The 21,111-nt window shown below is 42.5% G+C and overlaps 1 protein-coding gene across 1 annotated transcript; it reads left to right on the top strand.

Moving 5' to 3' along the window:
• Nucleotides 1-291: 291 nt before the first annotated feature.
• On the top strand, nucleotides 292-20,228 carry CASS4 (Cas scaffold protein family member 4). Its single transcript, XM_071759818.1, has 7 exons — nucleotides 292-1,838; nucleotides 11,550-11,978; nucleotides 13,785-13,889; nucleotides 14,863-15,012; nucleotides 16,467-17,801; nucleotides 18,605-18,664; nucleotides 19,353-20,228. Exons 1-7 carry the CDS (start codon nucleotides 1,794-1,796, stop codon nucleotides 19,764-19,766), a joined length of 2,538 nt encoding a protein of 845 aa, XP_071615919.1. The 5' UTR covers nucleotides 292-1,793; the 3' UTR covers nucleotides 19,767-20,228.
• Nucleotides 20,229-21,111: the final 883 nt, after the last annotated feature.

The following is a 21,111-nucleotide window of genomic DNA, read 5'->3' as shown; positions in this document are numbered from 1 at the left end:
ACAACTACAGTATAGAATGTGGGATGGTTTTTTTTAAAAGAGGTAGAGAATGAGATTTAATTTTCTTTTAAATCTGTGCATGACATTTACTAGGCTTAGCAATCCTCTTTGCTCCTTCACTGCCTCCCTTCAAGTTTCTAAAATTTTAGAAATCTGGGGGGCATGAGATAGCAGTTCTGGTGGCTTTTTGGGTGGAGAAGCAAGAAGAAGCAGAGCTCAGTGGGAGGGAAAAGGTAAGTCCTGACACTGGAGTCATGACTGTGTGCTGGATTGGCTCAGCCCCAGCAGTCCTCTTGCCATCCTCCTACATTGATAGTGGCAACTCCTTTGGAGTGCACTGCAGGGAGGAGCCATAGCTGCATCTTGAAGAACAAGGCTGTGCACACGAGTAGTCAGCTTTAGATCTGCTTTTGATTGGGGGGAAACATTGTACTGAGCAAGTCTGGAAGTATCCAGGTGATCCTGCTGAGTGATCTGAATGCTACAGAGAAGATTCACACCTAGAAGGTTGATTTGATCACTTAAAATCCCAGTGCAGCCACTTGCCCTTCTATAGTTTTGCAGCCCTGTATCTCTTGGTAACAACATTGCAGTGAGCTGCTCTGCTCAGGGAAGCACCATCATCCTCTTAGTTTATCACCTCCAAGAAATTCTTCATCACCTCTCCAAAGGCTTTGCATCCATTTAGCATCTGACCTACTCTGACCTCTCCTTGCAAGAAGCTGTCGTGGAAACAGCAAGGTGATGCCCCAGCTAATGCAGGAGGCCAAAAGCCTCATTGCCAGCATGAAAGCAAAGTAACTTCAAGTCCTAATGTTTTGTATCTTTCAGCCTTTAGCACTCCTTGGCAGTTAGCAACTGGCACATGGCTCAAGAAAAATCTTTCCTAAAAGGCCATCTCTGAGACCCAGCATGTTTGCCACCCACTGAAACAGATTTCAAACTTTCTACTGAAGAGGGGGTTCAGCTCTGGGATCAATATTAATAATTGTCAGGACTCAGGGGCACCTCTTTTCACCAGAGCTGTCTCATGAGACTGAATCCCAAGGAACACTGAAGTGGAATAACAGAGAAGTAATTAAGATAATTGTAGTTCAGGTTAGGAAGTTTGTGTCCATGGTGCAGCACAACTGCTCACTGTGCAGAACAGAAGCCAAAACCTTTGCTTGTGTGTGTAAGCCTTGGTGCAGCCAGGAGGGGTCTTGCAGAGCATTCACCCTCAGGTATGAATGGTAATACATAGGATATTATCTCTCACAAACAAAGCCCCTTTATAAAAAAAATTGTATTGGTGCCTTAAACATTGAGACCGCTTTGGAAGTCATGAAAAAATGTCGGTTTCAAAATCCTGGACTGTTAGGTTTTGGTGGTCTTATTTCTATCCAGTGTTGTGCAGCCCCATGTGGCGTGTAGTATTCTTGTAGCTGTTACATTTCTAAAAGAGGAAATAGAGGAACATGTAGCAAAACAGAAGGGTTGGACTTGTGAGTGTGGTTAATTGCGACAAGCTGGTGACAGAGATCAAGGAAAATTCCACATGCAGACAGAGTATTTTCTCACTGTTAGATGCTAGTAAGTTTTCTTCTATTTTGCACTCTGTTCTTTTTAGTCTTACCTGTTGCCACAGAAATTATTTGCCAGCATAATCTTTTTTACAAATTCCTGAATGCTTCTAGGGGTAGAATTATCAGATGTGCTCTCTTGAGATGCAGTTCTTAACACACAGTGACCGCAAAGCTGAAATTTTCATCATGCTGTAATTATCTTGTTGCTCAAAGTGACACTGCAGGTGAATGACAACAATGGATAAAAACATAGGAATTGACAGAGCTGCAAAGGTATGTCTTTTTTTTTTTTTTTTTAATACAGCATATAAACAAAAGGGTTCTAGAGTAGGGTTTGGTATTTGAATTCAGGATGATGCTTGGTGCTATTGGAAATGCTCAGTATTCTCATGGACAGAGAGCTCTTTACAATATTCACATGTACCGACTGTCTCCTGGCTCTTTTGGTTGTGACAAAACTATAAAATGAAAGAAATATCTTCTTGGGGAGGACTGTGAGTGAAGTAGAATTTTCAAATAGCAAATACCTGTGAATAAACACATTGGTGAAATAATAAATGGAAAAATTCAAAGTTAAACCTGTCTTACTGCTCTGCTAACATTTGAGACACGGTGATATCATCAGAGACTGAAAATTCAATTGACCTGTTGCATGATAGACAATTACCCTACATTATACACAGGACAGAAGACATTTTGAAACACTATTTGTTACTTTCAAAGACTGGAATTAGTTTATTAGGGGTTTTACATTTATTTGTGTATTCATATTGCATCTGGAATTTTTTTATTCGTGTGCATAGATAAAGCTGCAGCTGTAAGGGTCTTGATTCAAAGTCAGTGTCTTGATTGTGCTACTGTCTGCAAGGCTAATAAGCAGCTTAATGGAATTTTTCTTTATGATTACGATCTCAGTGTTTACTGTAAATAAACTGCTTCCTGGAAATTGGATAAAAAATATAGTGGGGGGAAAAAAAGTCCTTTTTTAATTGATAATCTTCCAAGAAGGCATGCAAATAGAAGAGGACTAGTTTCATCGGAAGTCATCAGGAACTGATGCAGGACATGATTCATTTCTATACAAAGAAGAGTCTCTATTTCTAGGAATGATATTTTCAGTTTTCTTAAATGGATTGCCAGTAGCTAAATAAATGTATTAGTTCTGTTCTGCTGTGAAATCTTTAGACACAGTCATAGCACGAACAGACAAATTCAGCAGAGTAACAACTGAAAATGTCAAATTTATTACTGCTATCTAGTTTACAAGCTGTTTATAAGGTTCCTACTACCCTTGCAGTACTGTTTGTTTTAATATTGGAATACTGTACTTAATACAGAAATACTAGTGCTGCCTCAACTATTCCACCTTGACAAGAAAAACCATTTCTGAAAATTAATTCAGTATATGAGTGCAGCCAGAGAAATTGTTATTTTTTTCCTGTTGCATCTACATCTGTGACACAGTCTGCACAGGAAACGCTGCAGCTCTTGATGCAATTTAAAACACAGCCTGGCGAGCTGAGCTTGGGAAATACTTCTTGTACTGTTTGACAACATTGTGCTGTTGCCAAGGGAAAATTAGGAGTGTTTTTTAAACACGTTAAGTTTATCTGAAGTATTTCTCCCCTTCCACAATGCCCAGTTGTCCACAAACAACTGTGTGAGGAACGTGAGATGTGTTTCTGGAAGCTCCTCTGCACCCACAGCCCTGTGACTCTGGGGTGTCTGCTGTCACCCCTGTCACAAACTCCTGGGAGCAAATAGGATTTGCCAGAGCTAATATACTGAGCAAGGGGTTCCTTACAGCCAAGAGGAAATACTGGAGAGAATGGTGAAGTCTCCATTTTCCTGGGCTTCACCCAATAAATTTGGGGCTGTTCTCAGGGATGCAGTCAGGTGGCAGTGCCTTGATGCCCCGCTTTCCTAGGGAAGGAGTTCAGCAAAGGACAGAACAGTCTCAGCCTAAGGAATTTTCACTTCATTTATTGCCAGTTAACACAAGCTTCTAATCCCAGATTTGAGTGATGGAGAAAGAATAAATGAACAACTAAGCAAGCACTTAAATAAACACCTTCCCCCCCTTTCCTACTTTCAACTTGACTGATATGTGAGCAGGGTACACCTTGTCCACTCTGGTTCCTCCAAGGAGGTGAAGGTGGCACAAGAGGTTGGGGCTGAGGGAAAAGGTCTCTGGCTGCTGCTGCTGTTGCTCCTTCCCCTCCCCTGTGCCTCTGTCCCTCCCCTGCTGTGGGACACCCATGTCCTGGGGGGAACCCTGCCCTGGGACACCCACGGTCTGCAGAGGGTTTCCCTGCCCCAGTGTGGGAGTGATTCCATGTGGGATGAATTCAAGGGAACATTTAATTGCATTTGAAAGGAGATTTGTGGCCACAAGTTGTGGCTTTGTTACTTTTAGATCATTTCAAGCGCTGGTAGCACCTGAAAAATCCCAGGGTAGTAAGTTGTCTCTGTGTGGACTGTTCAAACAAGTAAAACTGCTGCTTGTAATAGTGGAAAAAAACAGTGTCAAAGGAATTAAAATGAGCTGCTCCATGCCAGAATTCTTTCTCGTTTGGTCCATTAGCTGCTTCTCTGCTCCTTGTCCCAGCCCAGAGGTTTAGATTTTGTTAAGAAAGCATTTTCTATTTGAGATGCATCACTTTCCTGGTTACACAATTACACAAGTGGGCTGGAGAATGATTGTCTATTTTCATCTTGAAGCTACCATGGAAGAGGAAGGCAGACCAGAGAAAAAGGTACCAAGTACAGAGACAAAACCAGTAAGGTTGCAAACCAAACCCCACTCTTCAGGAGTACAAAGCTGGGAAAGCAGTGTGTTTGTGTAGGCATAACCTGGGCAGAGCTGTTGCTGAGCAAATAGCAACTATGAATATTTAAAAATAACAGTATTATTTAATAATATTAAAGGTTTTTTTAAAAAATAAACAAGGAAACAAACTCCTTCATCTGAAGCTAATGTTCAGCTTTCGTACTCAGGTTTTCTGCCTCTGAACAGTGAGATCACCTTGCAGGGATTTTTGTAACTACAAAGGAGATCTGTCCAGTTACCTAGAAACCTGACTGTAAACTTTTCTAAGAATATCAAACTCCTTTCAAGTATAAAGAAAAAAAAAAATCAAATCAGGAATGAAAAATGATACTCCAAGATATACAAAAATGCTTAAAAATCCAACCCTTCCTTTACTGGTTCATCCCCACTGCCCCTTGTTATCCTGCTTAGATGCAGTTGCAAAGCAGAAAAAGCTTTTCCTTGGGGTCTCTTCAGGAGGGACATCTGTGTGTCCTGCACCAGGCCCTCATTAGCAGCAGCAGCTGCAGCCCAATTGCACCCTGCAGATAATTTTGCTACGTAATGAGCTCCCCTCCTTTGCTGCTTTCCTCTGGGGCTCCCAGCAAATGCAGCAGGAGGGGGAAGGAGGTTGGGCATTTGCTCTTCAGGCGTCCAGCCAGAGCCTGGAATCCTCCTGCCTAATCCACCCACCCAAACTTGGAGAGAAAGGGCTGGGGGAGATTGTGTCCTCCTCTTTAGGTGATGGAGTAACAGGGAACTTGGAGACAGCAAAATGAAGGTCAATGTAAGTACTGGATTGTTTTATTTCTGCTGCAGTTAATTTATTTGCCTATTTAGTTTGCAGAGGAAGTGTGTAGAGTGTCTGCATCTGTCAGGATTGCTTTTCAGAGGGTGCTGTTGATCTTGTTTGTGTGTTACTAACAGAGGATGTGGTCTTAATTTTTGAAATACAAGTTGAGCTGAAAACTTGCTTTATCAAAACCAGCAGTATGGTTAAAAAGTAGAAAGAGTTTGTATTGTGTGTATTCAGTAATAATTTGCCTTATTAAGTAGGTTGCTATGAATGACTGTGGCTGGCTCTTGCTTTCTGTATTTTCTTGGAAATAATGATCTTAAATGATTAATGTTTGCATTATGCCTTATCTCAAAATAGATTATTTTTTTTAACAGTGGTTACTAGAAAATGGGTAATGCAAATGTCGTAACAACTTGAGTCACCTTTGATGAAGAAAATGTCAAATAGTTGTAATATGTGTTGCATGGGCCAGGGAAAGTCTGTGCACTCTGGGATAACAATTGACTGTGTCCTGCAGTGCTCTGTGCAGGGAGACCTCAGGCTCAGAAGGGGGAAGGAGTGGTGGCAATGTTCATTTTTAGGAAATGCTGCCCTTCTGGGAGGAGGGAGGAATAAGTGGATGGAACAAATCCATTTCATAGTTAATGTTTTTGCCCAGACTTCCAGCACAGCACAGACACTTAGCATTAGCTTGCTTTGTGCTAACCAGGGTTTCTTTGGCTGTGAAATGAAGTTAATCTTTCAGCTTGACATTACAGCTGAGCCCTGGCAGCTGAGACCCAGGGCAGGGTCTGTGTGGTCACCATGTGCCCGGTGCTAATGATGGGGAAGGGGCAACCCACAGCAGCTGCCCTGTGGGAGGAGTGATGCTCAGAGCAGGGGGAAACCCATCCCCTTCTTTTCACAGAGAAAAGTTAACATTTCAGCTTTGCCCAAAAGGGTGGTCTTAAAGAATTAATACTTTGGGGCAGAAAACTGTGATGAGAGAGGAGGAAGTGAGAGCCTTTGGGAGTTGTGGTGTTGCTGCTGATTCATTATGAATCAGAGCTCACCCACCCTGAGCCTCTCTGTCTCCTGGGGGCTGTCACTGCTGCCATGTCCAGGGAACAGACAGGGACTCTCCACAGGCCAGATGGGATGGCTGCAGGGGTGGCATCCTGTCATGCCACAAGGAAGGGTATCCCATGGTCCCTGTGTATGAAAAATTTGCAGTTTCTTCTGATGACCCATCCTAGGAGTATCTTGCCCATTCCCTGGGCAAGCAGAGGAAGGAGAGCAAGGATCCTGCTCTATAGAATCACTGTGAAGCATCTATTGCTTCAAGGCAGGAGGAGAAAACTCCTGCTTATCTCAACTTTCTGTATCTTTAAAGTCATGCTTAGAAATAAGTGTTGTGGTAAAATGTAATTAAGGTGCTAAAAGTTTTAGAAATACAAAAAAAAAAAAAAAAAAAAAGTAATTTGGATCACATGGGCATAGTGGATAGTAGGAGCAACCAAAACCCAGACATCCAGACATACACAGGTCTTTAAATATCAGGAAGTGACAGTTTATTTTTCCTTTAACTTGGCCATAAAACCACATATGCAAAAATGCTATGAATGGGAATGAAATCCTGATCACCCTGGAAGCAGCAGAGGTTTTCTGTTGGTTTTAACCCAGCTAGAATTTTGTTAACTATCTTTGGGAAAAATTAAGGGGACTGGCCTGGAATTCCCACCCCTGCAGCACTGGGAAATGAAGCTGCACAATTTCTAAGTGGTTCTGCCTGAAGCTGAAAAACTGGTTGTTATTTATTTTATCAAAAACTGGCTTGATAATTCAAAATTCAAAACCTGATGGATTAACACCTGGTACCTCTCTCTAAAAATCAATTAACCCTTTGAATAGGCACTAAAAGCAAGTCCTGACATCCATTGCTTGTACAGGAAGATCTGAAACTTCTATATCACCAAAACATGTATTTTTCAAAATATGCACACAAAACCAATAAATACAGTAGAAGAACCTTCTGCAAGTCACAGACCACGTTGCACATCAAGTGGGATGAGCAAACCCCAGAGCTAGAAGGAACGCACGTGCGCACAGATGAAAGATGTGAGTGTTTAACTCTTTTTTTCTTCTGTGCATGTTGACCATGTGAACTCTTTACAATTAACAGAATTGGTCAAAGCATAAACTGACTCAACTTGATCTACCATTTAAAAGGGAATTCTCTGGGAAGTGTGTTCCCAGCTAAGCAGGCGATGGAGAATGTTTATTTCTTCAGCTTTATTAGAAGGTGAAGAGATTAACTGGAAACAGTTCTGTAAACATGTCAGAGGTGTCACTGATGCATGGACATAACTGTTTAGCAAACACAACCCACTGCCTTTCCTTCTATCTTTTCCTTCTCCTCATTCTAAATCCCATTCTCCTGCAGTAAAAGTGCTTGGAGATTTTTTTTTTTTAATCTGCAAATGAAGCTGAGAAATAGTTGTCTTCATCCACGAAGACTCACATGATTAAAACTGTTTTTCTTAGATTATTTAAATCCAGTTTTAAGAAGCAAATTTTAAACAACATCATTATTATTTGAAATGCTGTGAAGTACAATAATGCCTACATATCATATGGAATGATATGTAAGGAGTAAGGAACTGGAGTTTCCAAATAGAAACTGAGTGGGAAGAGTAGAGTACAGAAATTATTTTGGCATGCTTGCAGACAAGATAATTTTATAATTGTGAAGCATTTTTCTAGCAATACTTGCATTTATGAGGGTGGGCCTTTTTCTTTTGCATAACCGTATAGACTGAGTATGGGAATTGGACTAGGAGAGGGATCAGGAGACTTTAGTCTTAGGAGTCTTAGGAGACTTTTTGCCTTAGCACAAGTGGATATTGGATCTATCACAGAGCACACAGATAGCAGTCTGAGTACTCCCATCTTAAGGTTATAGAATTTCATATGATAGAATTGTACTATTATCAGCTTTCCTGAGCTGAAATTAAAATTTTCCCTCTCTCCATTAATAACTATGAATTAACAGCTTTCATGCTGAAGGCTCCCAAGGGCTGTTAGGTTTTGTAATGGAAGTATTGTTGGATAAGGTTCCACAGGCTATAAAGATGTAAAAAGTCTGATTTATCTTAACAATCCTGTGAAAGGAGACACATGTGCAGCTATGAGAGAACTTTCTTTACACACCCAAGTTAACTGAAACTGTTACCAGAGGTCTTGTACTCTAAATCCATTCCCTGTGGTTGGCTCAAGCTATGTGAGTAATTTGCATTGCTCTAAGGAGGTCATGGACTCTGAGGAGGGAGAACAGCATCTCAGGAAGTGGTTACAGAGGATGTAACCTCTGTTTTCTAGGTCTGTGCTTTGTCATCATCCTGGTCAAATCTGCTCAGTGAAAGAAGAGTAACAGCACTGACTGCAGAGGTGTTTTCTCATGGGTGATAAACTGGCTTTTAAGATGTTCTTTGTCTGGGGAGACTTTTTTTTTCCAGGACTGCTGACAGGGAAGAAGCAACAAACGTCAAAGAAGGAAAAAAAACTTTTCTCTCCTCTGTGTTGCTTTAGTGTTTTTGACACGTTGGTCATTGTAAGGACACATTAATGAGATTGTATAAAAACTCTGCACAGCTGGCCCCGGATGGCATCTTGTGGCTGACAGTGTTGGACAGCCAGCTTCCTCTCCTCTGCTAAGACAGAAAAAATGCAGATCCCTTTGGCCCCAGAGCACAGCTTCCTCCTAGCCAGGCACCCCCTAAGGTCTCTGCGATCCTGGGAATTCAATCCTTGTTTATAGCTGGTGGCAGGTCAGAGATGCTTCTGCTTACATGAGAGAGAGAGGCTGCCACAGTGATCCCTTACATATGTCCCAGACAGCTGAAAGTGTAGATAGTGCCTCATTTCTGACAAATAACCCCACGTTAGATGAGCCAGAGCCTGTACTGCAAATAACCCGACTCCAAGGAACTGGAGATAGACTTGGGAGGCTGGAGCTACCTCTGCTGGGGGATCAAACACTCGACTGCCATAAACCTTCTGCTCGAGTGATGTTGCTGTGCACTGATGCAAGACTGGAACTAAGAGTGGGTGGAATTGTTCTCCAGCTCTGTTGTACAAGCCATGTGTCCTGAAACTTGACACTTAATTTAGCACTGCCTTAGAGGGAAGAACCTTTGCTCTTTTTCTTTCTTTTTCCTCTTTTTTTTCTGCCTCTGCTGTTTGAGAGCTCCACTGACCTGCAGAGCTCTGACAGTCTTTCAGTTCATTCATGTTCAGTAGTCTGGAGCTTGGGGCCTGTCCCTAACACTTCTCTATTTAAAGTTTTAATTTTTTTTTCCTCCAGCCCTACAGATCACATATGATATAATCTATAAACAGATTTTTTGTTCTATCTGGGTCAAGTTTTCTAGTGTTTTTTTTAATACCCTGCTTGGCCTGTAGGTGAAATTATTTCAAAGTTTTCAGGATATTTGTGTTGCCTACAGATGTCAGCCCACTAATTTGAGCTCCACAAATTGAAGACCACCTTTCAGAATCTGAACCACTTTGCAGACCAGATCTACCAATATCTATTCACTGGTGGGAAGAGGATCTCCTTACTCCACATAACTTAGGTTGCAGAAACTTTCACTCACCAAATTCTGACCTAGTGAAAACCAATATATTCATTCTAAACCAAATGAGATTTGAAATTGTGCTTACATAGTTTCATACATTAACTAAGGAAATGGGCACAATAATGTGTTTAGTATGCTGTTTCCACAAGAAAGCATTAGCTGGGGAAACGTCAGCATTTGGATGCTTTTTAAAACCACACTGTGAACTAATTTTTCCTGTTATTTGCATTGGTGCAAGCTGGGAAGGACAGTCTTGTTGTGTAAGGCAGTAGGCAGGGGATCAGATTCTGAGTTCAGGCTTCCTGGCTCTGCCACCCAGTCCCTGCATCCGCCCGGATAAGGCTCTTCACATCTCCATTGCCACTGTGCAAATGAGGGAGAGCATCCCCTGCCCATCCTCTGAAGAAGAGGGTTTGTCTTTCAGTGCAGCACCCAGCAAGGAGGCAAGTGTTAAGCCAAAGCTGGAAGTGTTATTCAATAATGGGAAAGCTTGGTTGCTTTTATTTTTTTTTCTTTTTTACGATGGCAACAACCCGTGAAGTCCAAGTCCTCCCTGGGATGTACCTGGGGGTGGGATTCCTGGGGGTCTGACTTCAGCACAGGTGGTTCAGAGCATTTGGCATTGTCTAAAGAGAATGTGGACTCCCAATTTCAAAGCAAGATGACTGTTTTAACCAGGCTAGGACATAAGGTAAATGGGACTGTTGTCCATCCCTGGCAGCTGCTGATGGACAAGCCCACATATCATAAAGAGGCTTTTGTTCGTGGACACCCTGAGGAAGAACTGTGAGCTCTAACTGTGAGCTACTTTCATCAGCTGAGCTGACAAATTGGTTTTCTTCTGCTGCAACTTCAAGCCAGCTGTTGTTTTACAGCAAATGCTTTGGACAAAAATACAAGGCATCACGTTTCCTATTTGGGTGCTATCTCTGTGGACATTACTTGCACTTTCTGATAAGAAACTAAAGCTGAAGCATAGCTCGTGCCCCACTGCTGGAGAAGCAGTTGGTCTCGTTCTAAAGCTGGAGGCAAATGGTATCTTATACTGAAAAATATTCTGTCCAGAGCTCTACCTTCTGCACAAATGCCTCAGGTGAATGAAGCTACCTGCTGCTACTATTTTGCATGCTTTTAGCTGTCATCTTGTAATGAGTAAGCAGATACCCAAAATAAATACGCTAAAAATAAAGTGTGGTGATCTACAGACTTATGATTGCCAGAAATTTATGGGCTTCAGCTGAGACAGGGCTGCCCTGTGGTAAAGAACCTGTGAAATATGAATATTTGCTAGCTCACAGATTCTCTGTGATCTTAGGAAAGTCACTTACTCTTCTTCCTTGGTTTCCACACTGAAAAAAAACTCCAAAAACATTAAGAGCACTTTATGAAGGTGCTGTAATATATACTGGAGACAGAAGTATTCAGATACAGGTGATGTCTGTGTGATGGAGAGAAACACAGACACTGTTTTGGGTGTTATCACCTGAAGCTAAGCTCATGAATGCACTGACCTGCCACGAGGACTGGGCTGTTTGTCTGGTGTCACTCTGTGCATCATCAGATTTTTCCCTGAGTTAATGTGTCACAGAAGTAATGAGCCTGGGGTGCTCTGAATCAGCAGGCTCCAGCTTTCCACTCTAGGATGGAACAGGTGACCTCGAATAAGATTGAAATGAGACTGAGTGTAAACATCAGGCTGGAAACTGATCATCACTTTTGCTGGTGTAGCTACATTCTGGGTGTGTTTTTTCTCCCTCCAGAACACCTTGGCCAAGGCTCTGTACGACAACAAGGCGGAGTGCTCGGATGAGCTGGCGTTCCGCAAAGGAGACATCCTGACAGTCCTGGACCAAAATGTCATTGGCAGTGAGGGGTGGTGGAAATGTTCCCTGCATGGCAGGCAGGGCCTGGCCCCTGCAAACCGCCTCCAGCTCCTCACCACCTCTCAGGCTGCCCCTCTGCCTCCTTCCACCCGCGGGGACTCTGGAGGGTCACCGGCAGGCCAACAAAACATCTACCAGGTTCCCTCCATCCCCAAGCCTACAGTGTCATCATCTACCTATGAGAAGATGGAGGGGTGGGTTAAATCTCCAGCAAGGGTCTGTACGCTGCCTGCCCAAGGAATATACCAAGTACCAGCCTTGGCTGCACAGCTGCTCAGTGAAAGGACCCAAAGCTCCACGCACCAGGTAAGAATATAAAAGCTGTAACAGTTAACAAGTGTTGTTAAAGTAATCATTAGGAGTGGGAAAATAATCAAGGCTATTGGCCTGAGCATTTCAATGAGATTGGCAGCAAAGCCATTCAAATAAATGGTGTTCAGGAAGCTCCCATCAATTCTACTACAGCTCATGGCATTATGTGAGAAGTGCTCATCTAGGCAACCAGTCAGGGTCTCTATATTCTGTATTCCTTCACTTTTTTTTGACAGTTTAAAGCAGCGGTAAAATAGGGCGGGAAGTAAAGAATATACCATTTGTTTGGAAAATTCTGTAAATTGTTTACAAACCTACCCCAAAGTTAAACTACAGGACACAGAACTTCCTTCTCTGATGGTGTAGAGCACATGTCCATGCAGAGTTCTGTGGGCATCTGCTGTTTCTGGTACCTCAGCAAACTCAGAGTGTTGCTGCCTCCCTCTTCTGCTGCTCAGGGTTGTCACCATCCTAGCACAAAGTGGCACCACCTACTTCAGACATGCTGCAGGGCATGGACTTTGGCTATTCCTGTCTGTCTGTCATTTCCTGAGTGTATGTATCTAAGCCTTTTTTACTCTAACAGACAAGAGAAAGGGGGAGGGGAAAAAAAATGGAAGGGGAAGGGCAAAAATGCGAAAATGTCCTAGCCTGCTTTTATTGTTTATTTATCATTAGAAGTTCAGAATTGCCTGAGCTGCCTCTTGTCCAGCTTCACAGCTGCTGCCACAGCAACTGCCCAGAGCCACAGGCAGATGCAGGGGGTGAGCAGTCTGAGGGCAGAACAGTCCCCAGTGCCCCCCACTGCCCCGTGCAGATCCTGTGAGACAACTGGCAAAGTTCCTGGCATACTCAGCTGTCAGCTGAGCAGGTGGGTAAAGCCACTGTAAGTCTTTGAGGGAGCTGATTTAAAGCAACAAACCAAAACAAAATCCCTCAAAGCCTGTGTGCTTTCACCCTATGGAAAAGCCTTGTCACTTCTTTATTTGTTGCCTGACACACAGAGCACCTTCTGGCTTTACTGCTACTGAAAGTACTTGGAAATAATTTTTCCTCAAAGAGGCAGTAAAATATGATATTCAACATAATTTCTTTTTGCTCTGTAATAAGATCTGTCCAGCTGAAAACAGACATGGGTTAAGGATGGCTTTCTTGATATCACTTATTTATCCAGGATAAACCCATGCTGAATGAACAAAACTCTGTGTTTTAAGAGTTGATTTTTAAAAAGTCCTTTCCTAACATTGAGATTCTGGCATCCTAACTAGTTGCTTAACTAGCTGCTTTTAAAATTGTTTGCTCCTTCCAAGTGAGTCAGTTGTTCATAACTACAGAATAATGCATCTCAGCCTGTACCTTTTGGCTGCTCTTACTCCTGCTAAATATGGCTTGACCTAATGCTTGTGTGAGACTGAAGAAGTAGAAATTCCCCCACTTTCTTTTTTTAGTGGTTCTGCTTTTGAGTAGTCTAAAGATTGAAGTGATAACTGTAGCTGGATTTTCTTCAAATCTTTTCCATCCCTTGGTTAGTAAGACAGATCATCTTTGATTTGCATGTGCCAATACTTATTTGAAATTAAGCAGAAATGCTATCAAAGGAGAATTATGGGGAAAATATACAATGCCTGCTTGTAAGGTCAGCTCTAGTCTATCTTGTCTAACTGTGAAAAGCTGAAAGGTTTTTGATCACTTAAGAGTGATTTCTCTGATGCAACTGAGTTTTCAAAGATGTCCTGAACTTACAGCTCACTGCAGCTTCCTCATTATTTAGTGGTTTTTTGTTTTGTTTTCCCCTAAAAGCACCTGCTTACTCTCCCAAGAGCATGTCGAGCTTCTGTCCCAAATATCAGGAGTGAAGTGTATGATGTTCCATCCACCCAGCACCTGGAATCCTTCCTCACACAGGTGAGTTCTGCCCCAGTCCCTCCCAATGCAGCTGGGACACTGTGGGACCTTAAAATAGCTATTAAGGTAAACTCCAGTGTTTCCTTGCTTGCTTTTTGTAAAACTGGGAAGAAAACAATGTATATTAGGGAAGTTCAAAATCTAAAATTGTTATTTTTTTTAATTTGGTAGACATTTAGATCAATCTGTCTTAAATTTGGTATGTTTCTAATAAACACTTTCAGTTTTGCCATTACTGAGCTCCAGGGCACAAGTGAACTCTCAGCTTTCTGCCTTGGCTCATCCATCAAGAAATGTGCTTTGTGTCATTTGGTTGGGAAGGTCTCTGTGTTTACAGAAGAGTCACCAGTGCATATATGAAAAGGGAATAAATGTCACCCACATAACCAGCCTCCTGGGCAAGCAAATGCAAGGGATTAGATCACGTAACCACGATGCACTCAGAGGAAGGGCAGCATGTTGGTTTCATCTGCCTCTGAAGTGTCCTGTTACATGATCTTGCTGATACTGTTCTTGGGGACAGTGAATGTCACCACATTTCCACTACGTGTCACTGCAGGCTGTGTGAATCACCAGGAAGGGGCAGACACCCCAGCCCCAGCCCATCACCTGCCACCCAAAGGTGTGTGTGGGACTTGAGCATGTCCATGGAGTCTCCTCATGTACCTTGTGGCCTCCCTGGCAGTGCAGGATGGAGCCTGCTCTAATAAGTTTATAAACAAGTGAACTTGATTTATAAATTAGTCTCTTTATCCACGTGGTCTCAGTGGGATGATCCCTACTCAGACCCAAAGCCAGATGTGTTGCTGATGGCTGCCTTGCACCACCCAGTGCCCACCACCCTCCCAGTGGGTTGAGTTTGACCCACGCTGTCCAAGTGAGGAGCTACACAGTGTATGAGCTTTGATTCCACTGAAGTCTTCAGGGGGCTCTAAAAAAAGACTGAAGTAAACTTTTTTTCCTCTTTGACCAGAGTGGTGCCACCCCACCCACTGCACGGAAGGGCTCTGTGCTGGTCGGATCCACCGAGTGTTTCCAGGAGGATCAGAAGCAGCTTTACAACATTCCATCCAGCCCAGAAAAGGCAGGAGGTGTCACCCAGAAAGAAACAGCAGGGAGCAATGTAAGAATCCTTGGACACAAGAATAATCTCTTCTTAGTATGATGCTGAACCTCCCTTGATGATGGGGGGAGATCACATCTTCAGCTGGGGGTGGTCAGACTTCCTATCTCTTCCCCACTGTTTGACAAATACCATGCTTGAAGAAAGGGCTGATCTGAAATTTTGTAACAACAACAAAAAATGCCTTCATGAATACTCTTATTAGTTGAGTGCCAAATCTTTTGGGTTTCTTAAACCATTTTAGGACCCAAGAGAATTTTGACAGGTTCCTTAGCACACATACCCAGGGCTGAAGTGTGTGATCTCAAACCATCCCAGCACACAAAATCTGAGGCTTCCTGGTTTTTTGGATTTGTAGAGAAGTGCTATAGGCTGACAGCTGCCCCACATCTGGACAAACCAGCCTTGCACAGAGCCTGTTCAGCAGGGACAGTAGGACCAGTGCTCCCTGAAGCATTCCTGACATCTTCATGGCTGACAGCAATCATACCCACCAGCTGGGAGCAGATCTCTGCTCAGAGACACAGTTTATCATTGCTTCCAAAATCAAATTTTCTTAGAATTTTTTGTTCTTGGGAATTCTGGTAGATTCTGGCTTTGGTCTGAAACACCCCTGTCTGGGCTCCCCTTCTCATGCACGTTTTTCTGCAGATGGGGAAGCCTGACCTGGCCAATTCTTCTGAAAATTTTATGTCATGGTGATACCTTTAGTTGTTTCTTGTTGCTGCACACTCCTGTAGCTCCTTGCACTCCCTCAAGCTTGTGCTTTGTGATTGTGAGGCATCCAGGTGCAATATATCTCCAAGTGCCTGTTAATATCAGTCTGGATTTTCATACACAAGAAGTGGTCTTGCGTTAGCATTTTCCAGCTTATAGACTACAGCTGTATTTTCAGGGCATTGGGAAAGATCTGTATCTGTCTTAGCAAACCTGTATCATGTGAAAAATTGAACACTTGCAATTATCTGAGAGTGGTCAGTTGAGTCTGTTTATGATTTGGGGTTTTTTGTTTATTTGGGGTTTTTTGTCAGGGTATGCATATGAATGGGGGTAGCAATACTGGAAAATCAGTGTTTTCTGACACAGAAACTAATAAAATCTTACCTCCTCCATTCTTTAAAACTGTTTAGTGTTACCTACTGCTAAACTGGCATTTTACTTGGTTTGTAGGCTTTTCAGAAAGCTATGAAATTTCCTACCCTAAAGGAGACAGGGAAGAGCTCACAGATATCACTAGCTGGGGACATTGCTGTGTTATTTAATCACCCGTGTTCAAAATATTTTAATTTTCACATGTGCAGCTTTTTGCATTTTAGAAAACAGAATTTCTGGGCTAGCTTTTTTGTGGTGTAGTTCCATTGACATTACATTTCTCAGTCACTTTGAGAAATCAGTTTTGGTTCTTATTTCTTGCATAAACCCCTGCTTATTAAATCCCGTGTGCTCTGTTGCAGTTATATGATGTTCCTCCCAAAAGAGAAACTGATGTTCCAGAAAATGAATCTCAGAAAAAGTTCTGGAGCCATTACAAAACCTTGCCAAATCCTCGGAAGTCAGATTGGATTTATGATGTTCCAGTATCACCTGAAAAAACAGGATTAAACCAAAAACCTTCTGGCCATACCCTGAAGAACCAAGCACTGTATGATATACCCCCAGCCAGGTACAAGCCACTAGTAACAAATACTGAACCCAAAGCTGTAAATCCACCATTATATGATATTCCACCAACCCAAAGGAAATTAACACTCCCAGATATCCACCTTTATGATGTTCCATCCTCACGGGACGTTCTCCTTTTGCCCGAAAATGGTAGCAGTGATGTAACCCCAAACCTCCTGGCATCAAAGGCTGAGAATCAGGTCTCTGGAGAGAATGTTTATGATATTCCAAAAGGTTTGCCCACCCCCTGGCAGTCCAAGAAAGGGATGGAAAAAGCCAGTGAAAGTTCTGGAGACCAAGGATACATCACTCCTCCACAACTTTTGAGAGATGCCAAACTAGAACAAGACAGATTATCTGTTTCCAGTGTGGATAGCAGAGGCAGCACACTCTCTGCATCTTCAAACTCTTCTGCTGACTCTACTTCTGTGTCATCAGCAGAAGAGCCTGCCAAAGAAATTAAATTGGACCTGGATGTAGCAATAGAGACACTGACCAGACTGCAGCACAGTGTATCCAGCTCGGTTGCAAGTTTAATGATCTTTGTGAGCAGTAAATGGAGATTACAGGAGCACCTTGAGAAAAGCATTGAAGAAATCCGGAGAGCAGTCGATCACATAAAAGTGTCCCTGGGAGAATTCTTGGCCTTTGCTCAAGTTGTGAAGGTAAATGCTTCTTACCTGACTGATAACAACCTTCAGACCAGAATTAAAAAACAGCTGGAAATTCTTATGAACTCGTTCAAAATCTTGACAGAAACAAGAGAAGCTCTGAACAGCTGCAGCTGGGCACTAGAGGCTTTGGTCCTGAAGAAACCTCAGAACAACCCAGATGATCTCGACCGCTTTGTCATGGTAGCCCGCACGGTTCCAGATGATATCAAGAGGTTTGTGTCCATTATCATTGCTAATGGAAAGCTGCTCTTCAGAAAAAATGAGAAGGAACAAGAAATAAAGCCATCAAAAGTCAGCCCAGAATACAAAACAGCAAAACAGACCACAGCGCCGAGAAGGATAGAGACAGATTCACTTCAAAGAAATACTCCTGATAAACTCAACCAAATTTGGGTCTCCTCTGAGAAATCAAACGAAAATCCCACTGATGACTGTGAATATGTGCAGCTCCAGGTGAGTATAACTGCATTTTGCTACCTGTGTTCTTGAACACTGGCAGATATTAAGCTATTACCATTATTTTATCTTTTTTATCATGAGTTCAGTATGCACTACTTAGTTTCCAAACTTCATGTGACTTCAAGATTTTGTTGGAGTGCTAGATGGCACATGTAGGATGATCAGTAATTGTAACTAATAAAGAGAACTGGCATTTGAGAACTTACCTAGGCAGGCAGCCAGCACTGAGAAAAAAAAAAAATATAGCTTGCCAGTTCAAATTCATTTGAGAGACTTCTTTTAGCTGGGGGCTAGCAATCTGTTTCCTCTCTTTGGAGTAGTACTTCTCTTCTTGTCAGTACATTTTTGTTTGTTTGACTCTGACATGATTATACAAGAAGTGTTAACTTTCTAACTGGAGGTGTAACGGATCTGAGTAACAAATTAATCAGAGAAGATTTGAGTAACAAATTAAACCCTGTGAATTATCAGATTTGTTAGAGTAGTTTGTTAGAATCATTCTCCTTAGAATTACTGAAATGTCTCCTAAGAATATAAGTCTTTTGGTTTCCCAAAGAAATTCTGGCTTGTCTTTAGAATTTAGAAAATGTTATTTTGATGGTGGTGGTTTTAATCTCAAATTTTTGGTAGGAAAAAATTATAGTTACTTCTAATAAATGTATCATTGTTGTCCTAAACATGAAAGCTTCAGGGCAAGAAGGAGTAAATTCCCCCTGAAATAAGAGAAAACCACACTTATATTTAAATATATTTTCCGTAAGCCATTTCAACTTTGCTTTTATTTTGATTTGTGACAGGCACAGAAAATCAGTTCAGTTAAAGAAGTAGCAAAGAAGAGTGCAGATTCAAAACCAAAGGTATTTCTGACTTTGAAAATCATTACTGATGAAGACTTCTAGTCCCTGATTACTGTGCTTGCTAAAATTCAAAATAATTTGCATTGGACACACCTATCTATATATAGATACTTATTTTCCCATAGTTCATTTTTCCAGAACTAATTCTTAGAACTAATGCTGAAAACCCATGCAAAACACTTATTTTCCTCAAGAGGAACAAACCACTCTAGTTTAAAGACATACTGTTTATTTGCTTGCCTTTGTGTACCATTTGGGATAAGGCAGTCAGAGTTAGTATTTCAGATGTCATGCACTGACAAGGACTCTCTTGTTATTGTACATTTTTAATCAGTCATAACCCTCATGAAGTCAGCACCATTAAAGATCAAGTCTGAATGTTTTGTGTTGAAATGACTGATGTTTAGCTACAGGACTTTGTGTTATCCATTATTAAAATCATGTTCAGTGAATTCAGTTTAGAGAAAAGAGGCAGCTGGTAGAAAGTACCACTTTGAAGTCCAGTCCTTTATGGAAAGAGAAATGTTGTAAAGGACTCCTGGGCTTGGGCAATTTGGTGATTATTAACTATTAACTAACCAAATCTCCCTGAAAATGGAGAATGATGGAGAATATACAGTAGAGCAAATAAAGAAACAATCAGCGTGCCCCCAGACTGAGTCTGTTTATTTTTTTAACCCATTTCCAGGTTTTTCCATCTGCAAAAAAGACTGTGATTCCAAGCAAGCAGGACTCTGCAAAGAAAATTGCTCTGCCAGAACACTGTAAGCTGTGTTTCAGTGCACTTCACAAGGCAATCAGTGTGTTTACCAGCAGCCTGAGCAGCAACCAGCCACCTGAAATCTTCATATCCCACAGCAAATTGATCATTATGGTGGGACAAAAGTTAGTGGATTCCCTCTGCCAGGAAACTCAGGAGAGAGATGCTCGGAATGATGTTCTGCACAGCAGCAGCCGCTTCTGCAGCCTCTTGAAGAATCTGGCACTTGCCACCAAAAATGCTGCAATACAATATCCAAACCCAGATGCCTTAAGGGAACTTCAGGATCAAACTGAGGAGCTGTCCAAGTACACCCAGCAGTTTAGAGGAATGATGGAATGAAAACACAAATTCTTCATCATTGTTTCTCCTGCAGAATGTGGGAGCCGAGGGGGTAAACACAGCTCAGAGACACCAACTCTCAGGCACCTCTCAAAACTCCTGCCAGGCAGCTCCCTGGCTTTAGCAGGTGAGGATCCATCCAACAGCTGATGCAGAAGAAGATCTGAAAATTGAATTTGTACTTTCCTCTTCATTTTTCAGATTCTGCCTAGGAATGTTGTAACCTTAATAGCTGGACAAGGAATGTTTAGTGTGTATTAGAGCAAAATTATTTTATTATCTGGCTGGTTTCTTATTTTTTAATTTCTACATAGGCCAGATAATAGAGATAATATTTTTTTTTTCTATCTGGGTATGTAAAGTCTCTCTTTAAATTTAGCTGCACAATGTTCTGTACCATCATCAGGTCTTTCCTGAGGACTTCACTCAAAATTTGTCATTACAATTTTATTTTTTTAAACAGCTGCAAAGCTAATCTTTTGTTTTCAGTATGTGAATGTTATAGAATGTATTACAGGGCAAAATCTGCCAGGTACCACAGATAGGAGTGGGAAACCTTCCAGCCTGTATGTGAACACAGAGGCAAAAACTGACTTGGAGTTCATGGCTCCTGATGGACCTGGGGAGAGCACTCCTTGGTCACCTTCTGTCACAACCTGAGACTTTTCAGGACATTTCTCCAACTGAATCAGAATATATTTGAGTTACTAAAGATGCAGAAGCTCTGGTCAGCTCTTGCTCCAAAAGGTGATGCTGGATACCCACAGAGGAGCCATGGACATCCCGAGCTGAGCTCCTCAGCTTCATCCCTTCATCTGATCAGAAATGCAACGCTGGGGCCATTGTAACCCCGGGGTGTCCTCTCTGTATGCCTTGCCTGACTTGTGTTTTTACCTAATTAATTTATTTTAAAGTTTTTTAACCGAAACTTCCAAGCCTGACCTCTCTCGGCAGCATCACCCCCGCGTCTCTGAGCCGGGACGGGACCAGCGGTGCCGGGGTTGAGGAGCGGTGGTGCTGGGGGTGCGGCCGTGGGACCCCGCACCTTCTCCCGCTTCGTTCTCCCTGGGCGCTCCGCATCTTCCAGGTCAACGCGTGTCAATAAATATCCCAGTATTCCGATATTCCCCCGGTCGCGCTGGGGCTGTGCGTGCGCTGTGAAACCCACGCCGGGAGCCTCCGTGCCCTCCCGCCGCAGCGGCCCCGGGCATAACCCCCCTGAAGCGGGTGTCCTGGGGGGGATGGACGGGGACGGGACGGGATGGGACGGGACACCCTTTTTAGACAAAAAAGGGTGAAATGGGCTCCGCGGTTGCGGGTCGCGCTGCGGGGCAGAGGCAGCTGC

Source organism: Heliangelus exortis, chromosome 16 (assembly GCF_036169615.1).
Source record: "Heliangelus exortis chromosome 16, bHelExo1.hap1, whole genome shotgun sequence".
Lineage (NCBI taxonomy): Eukaryota > Metazoa > Chordata > Aves > Apodiformes > Trochilidae > Heliangelus > Heliangelus exortis.
This window is presented reverse-complemented; position numbering and strand designations above follow the sequence as displayed.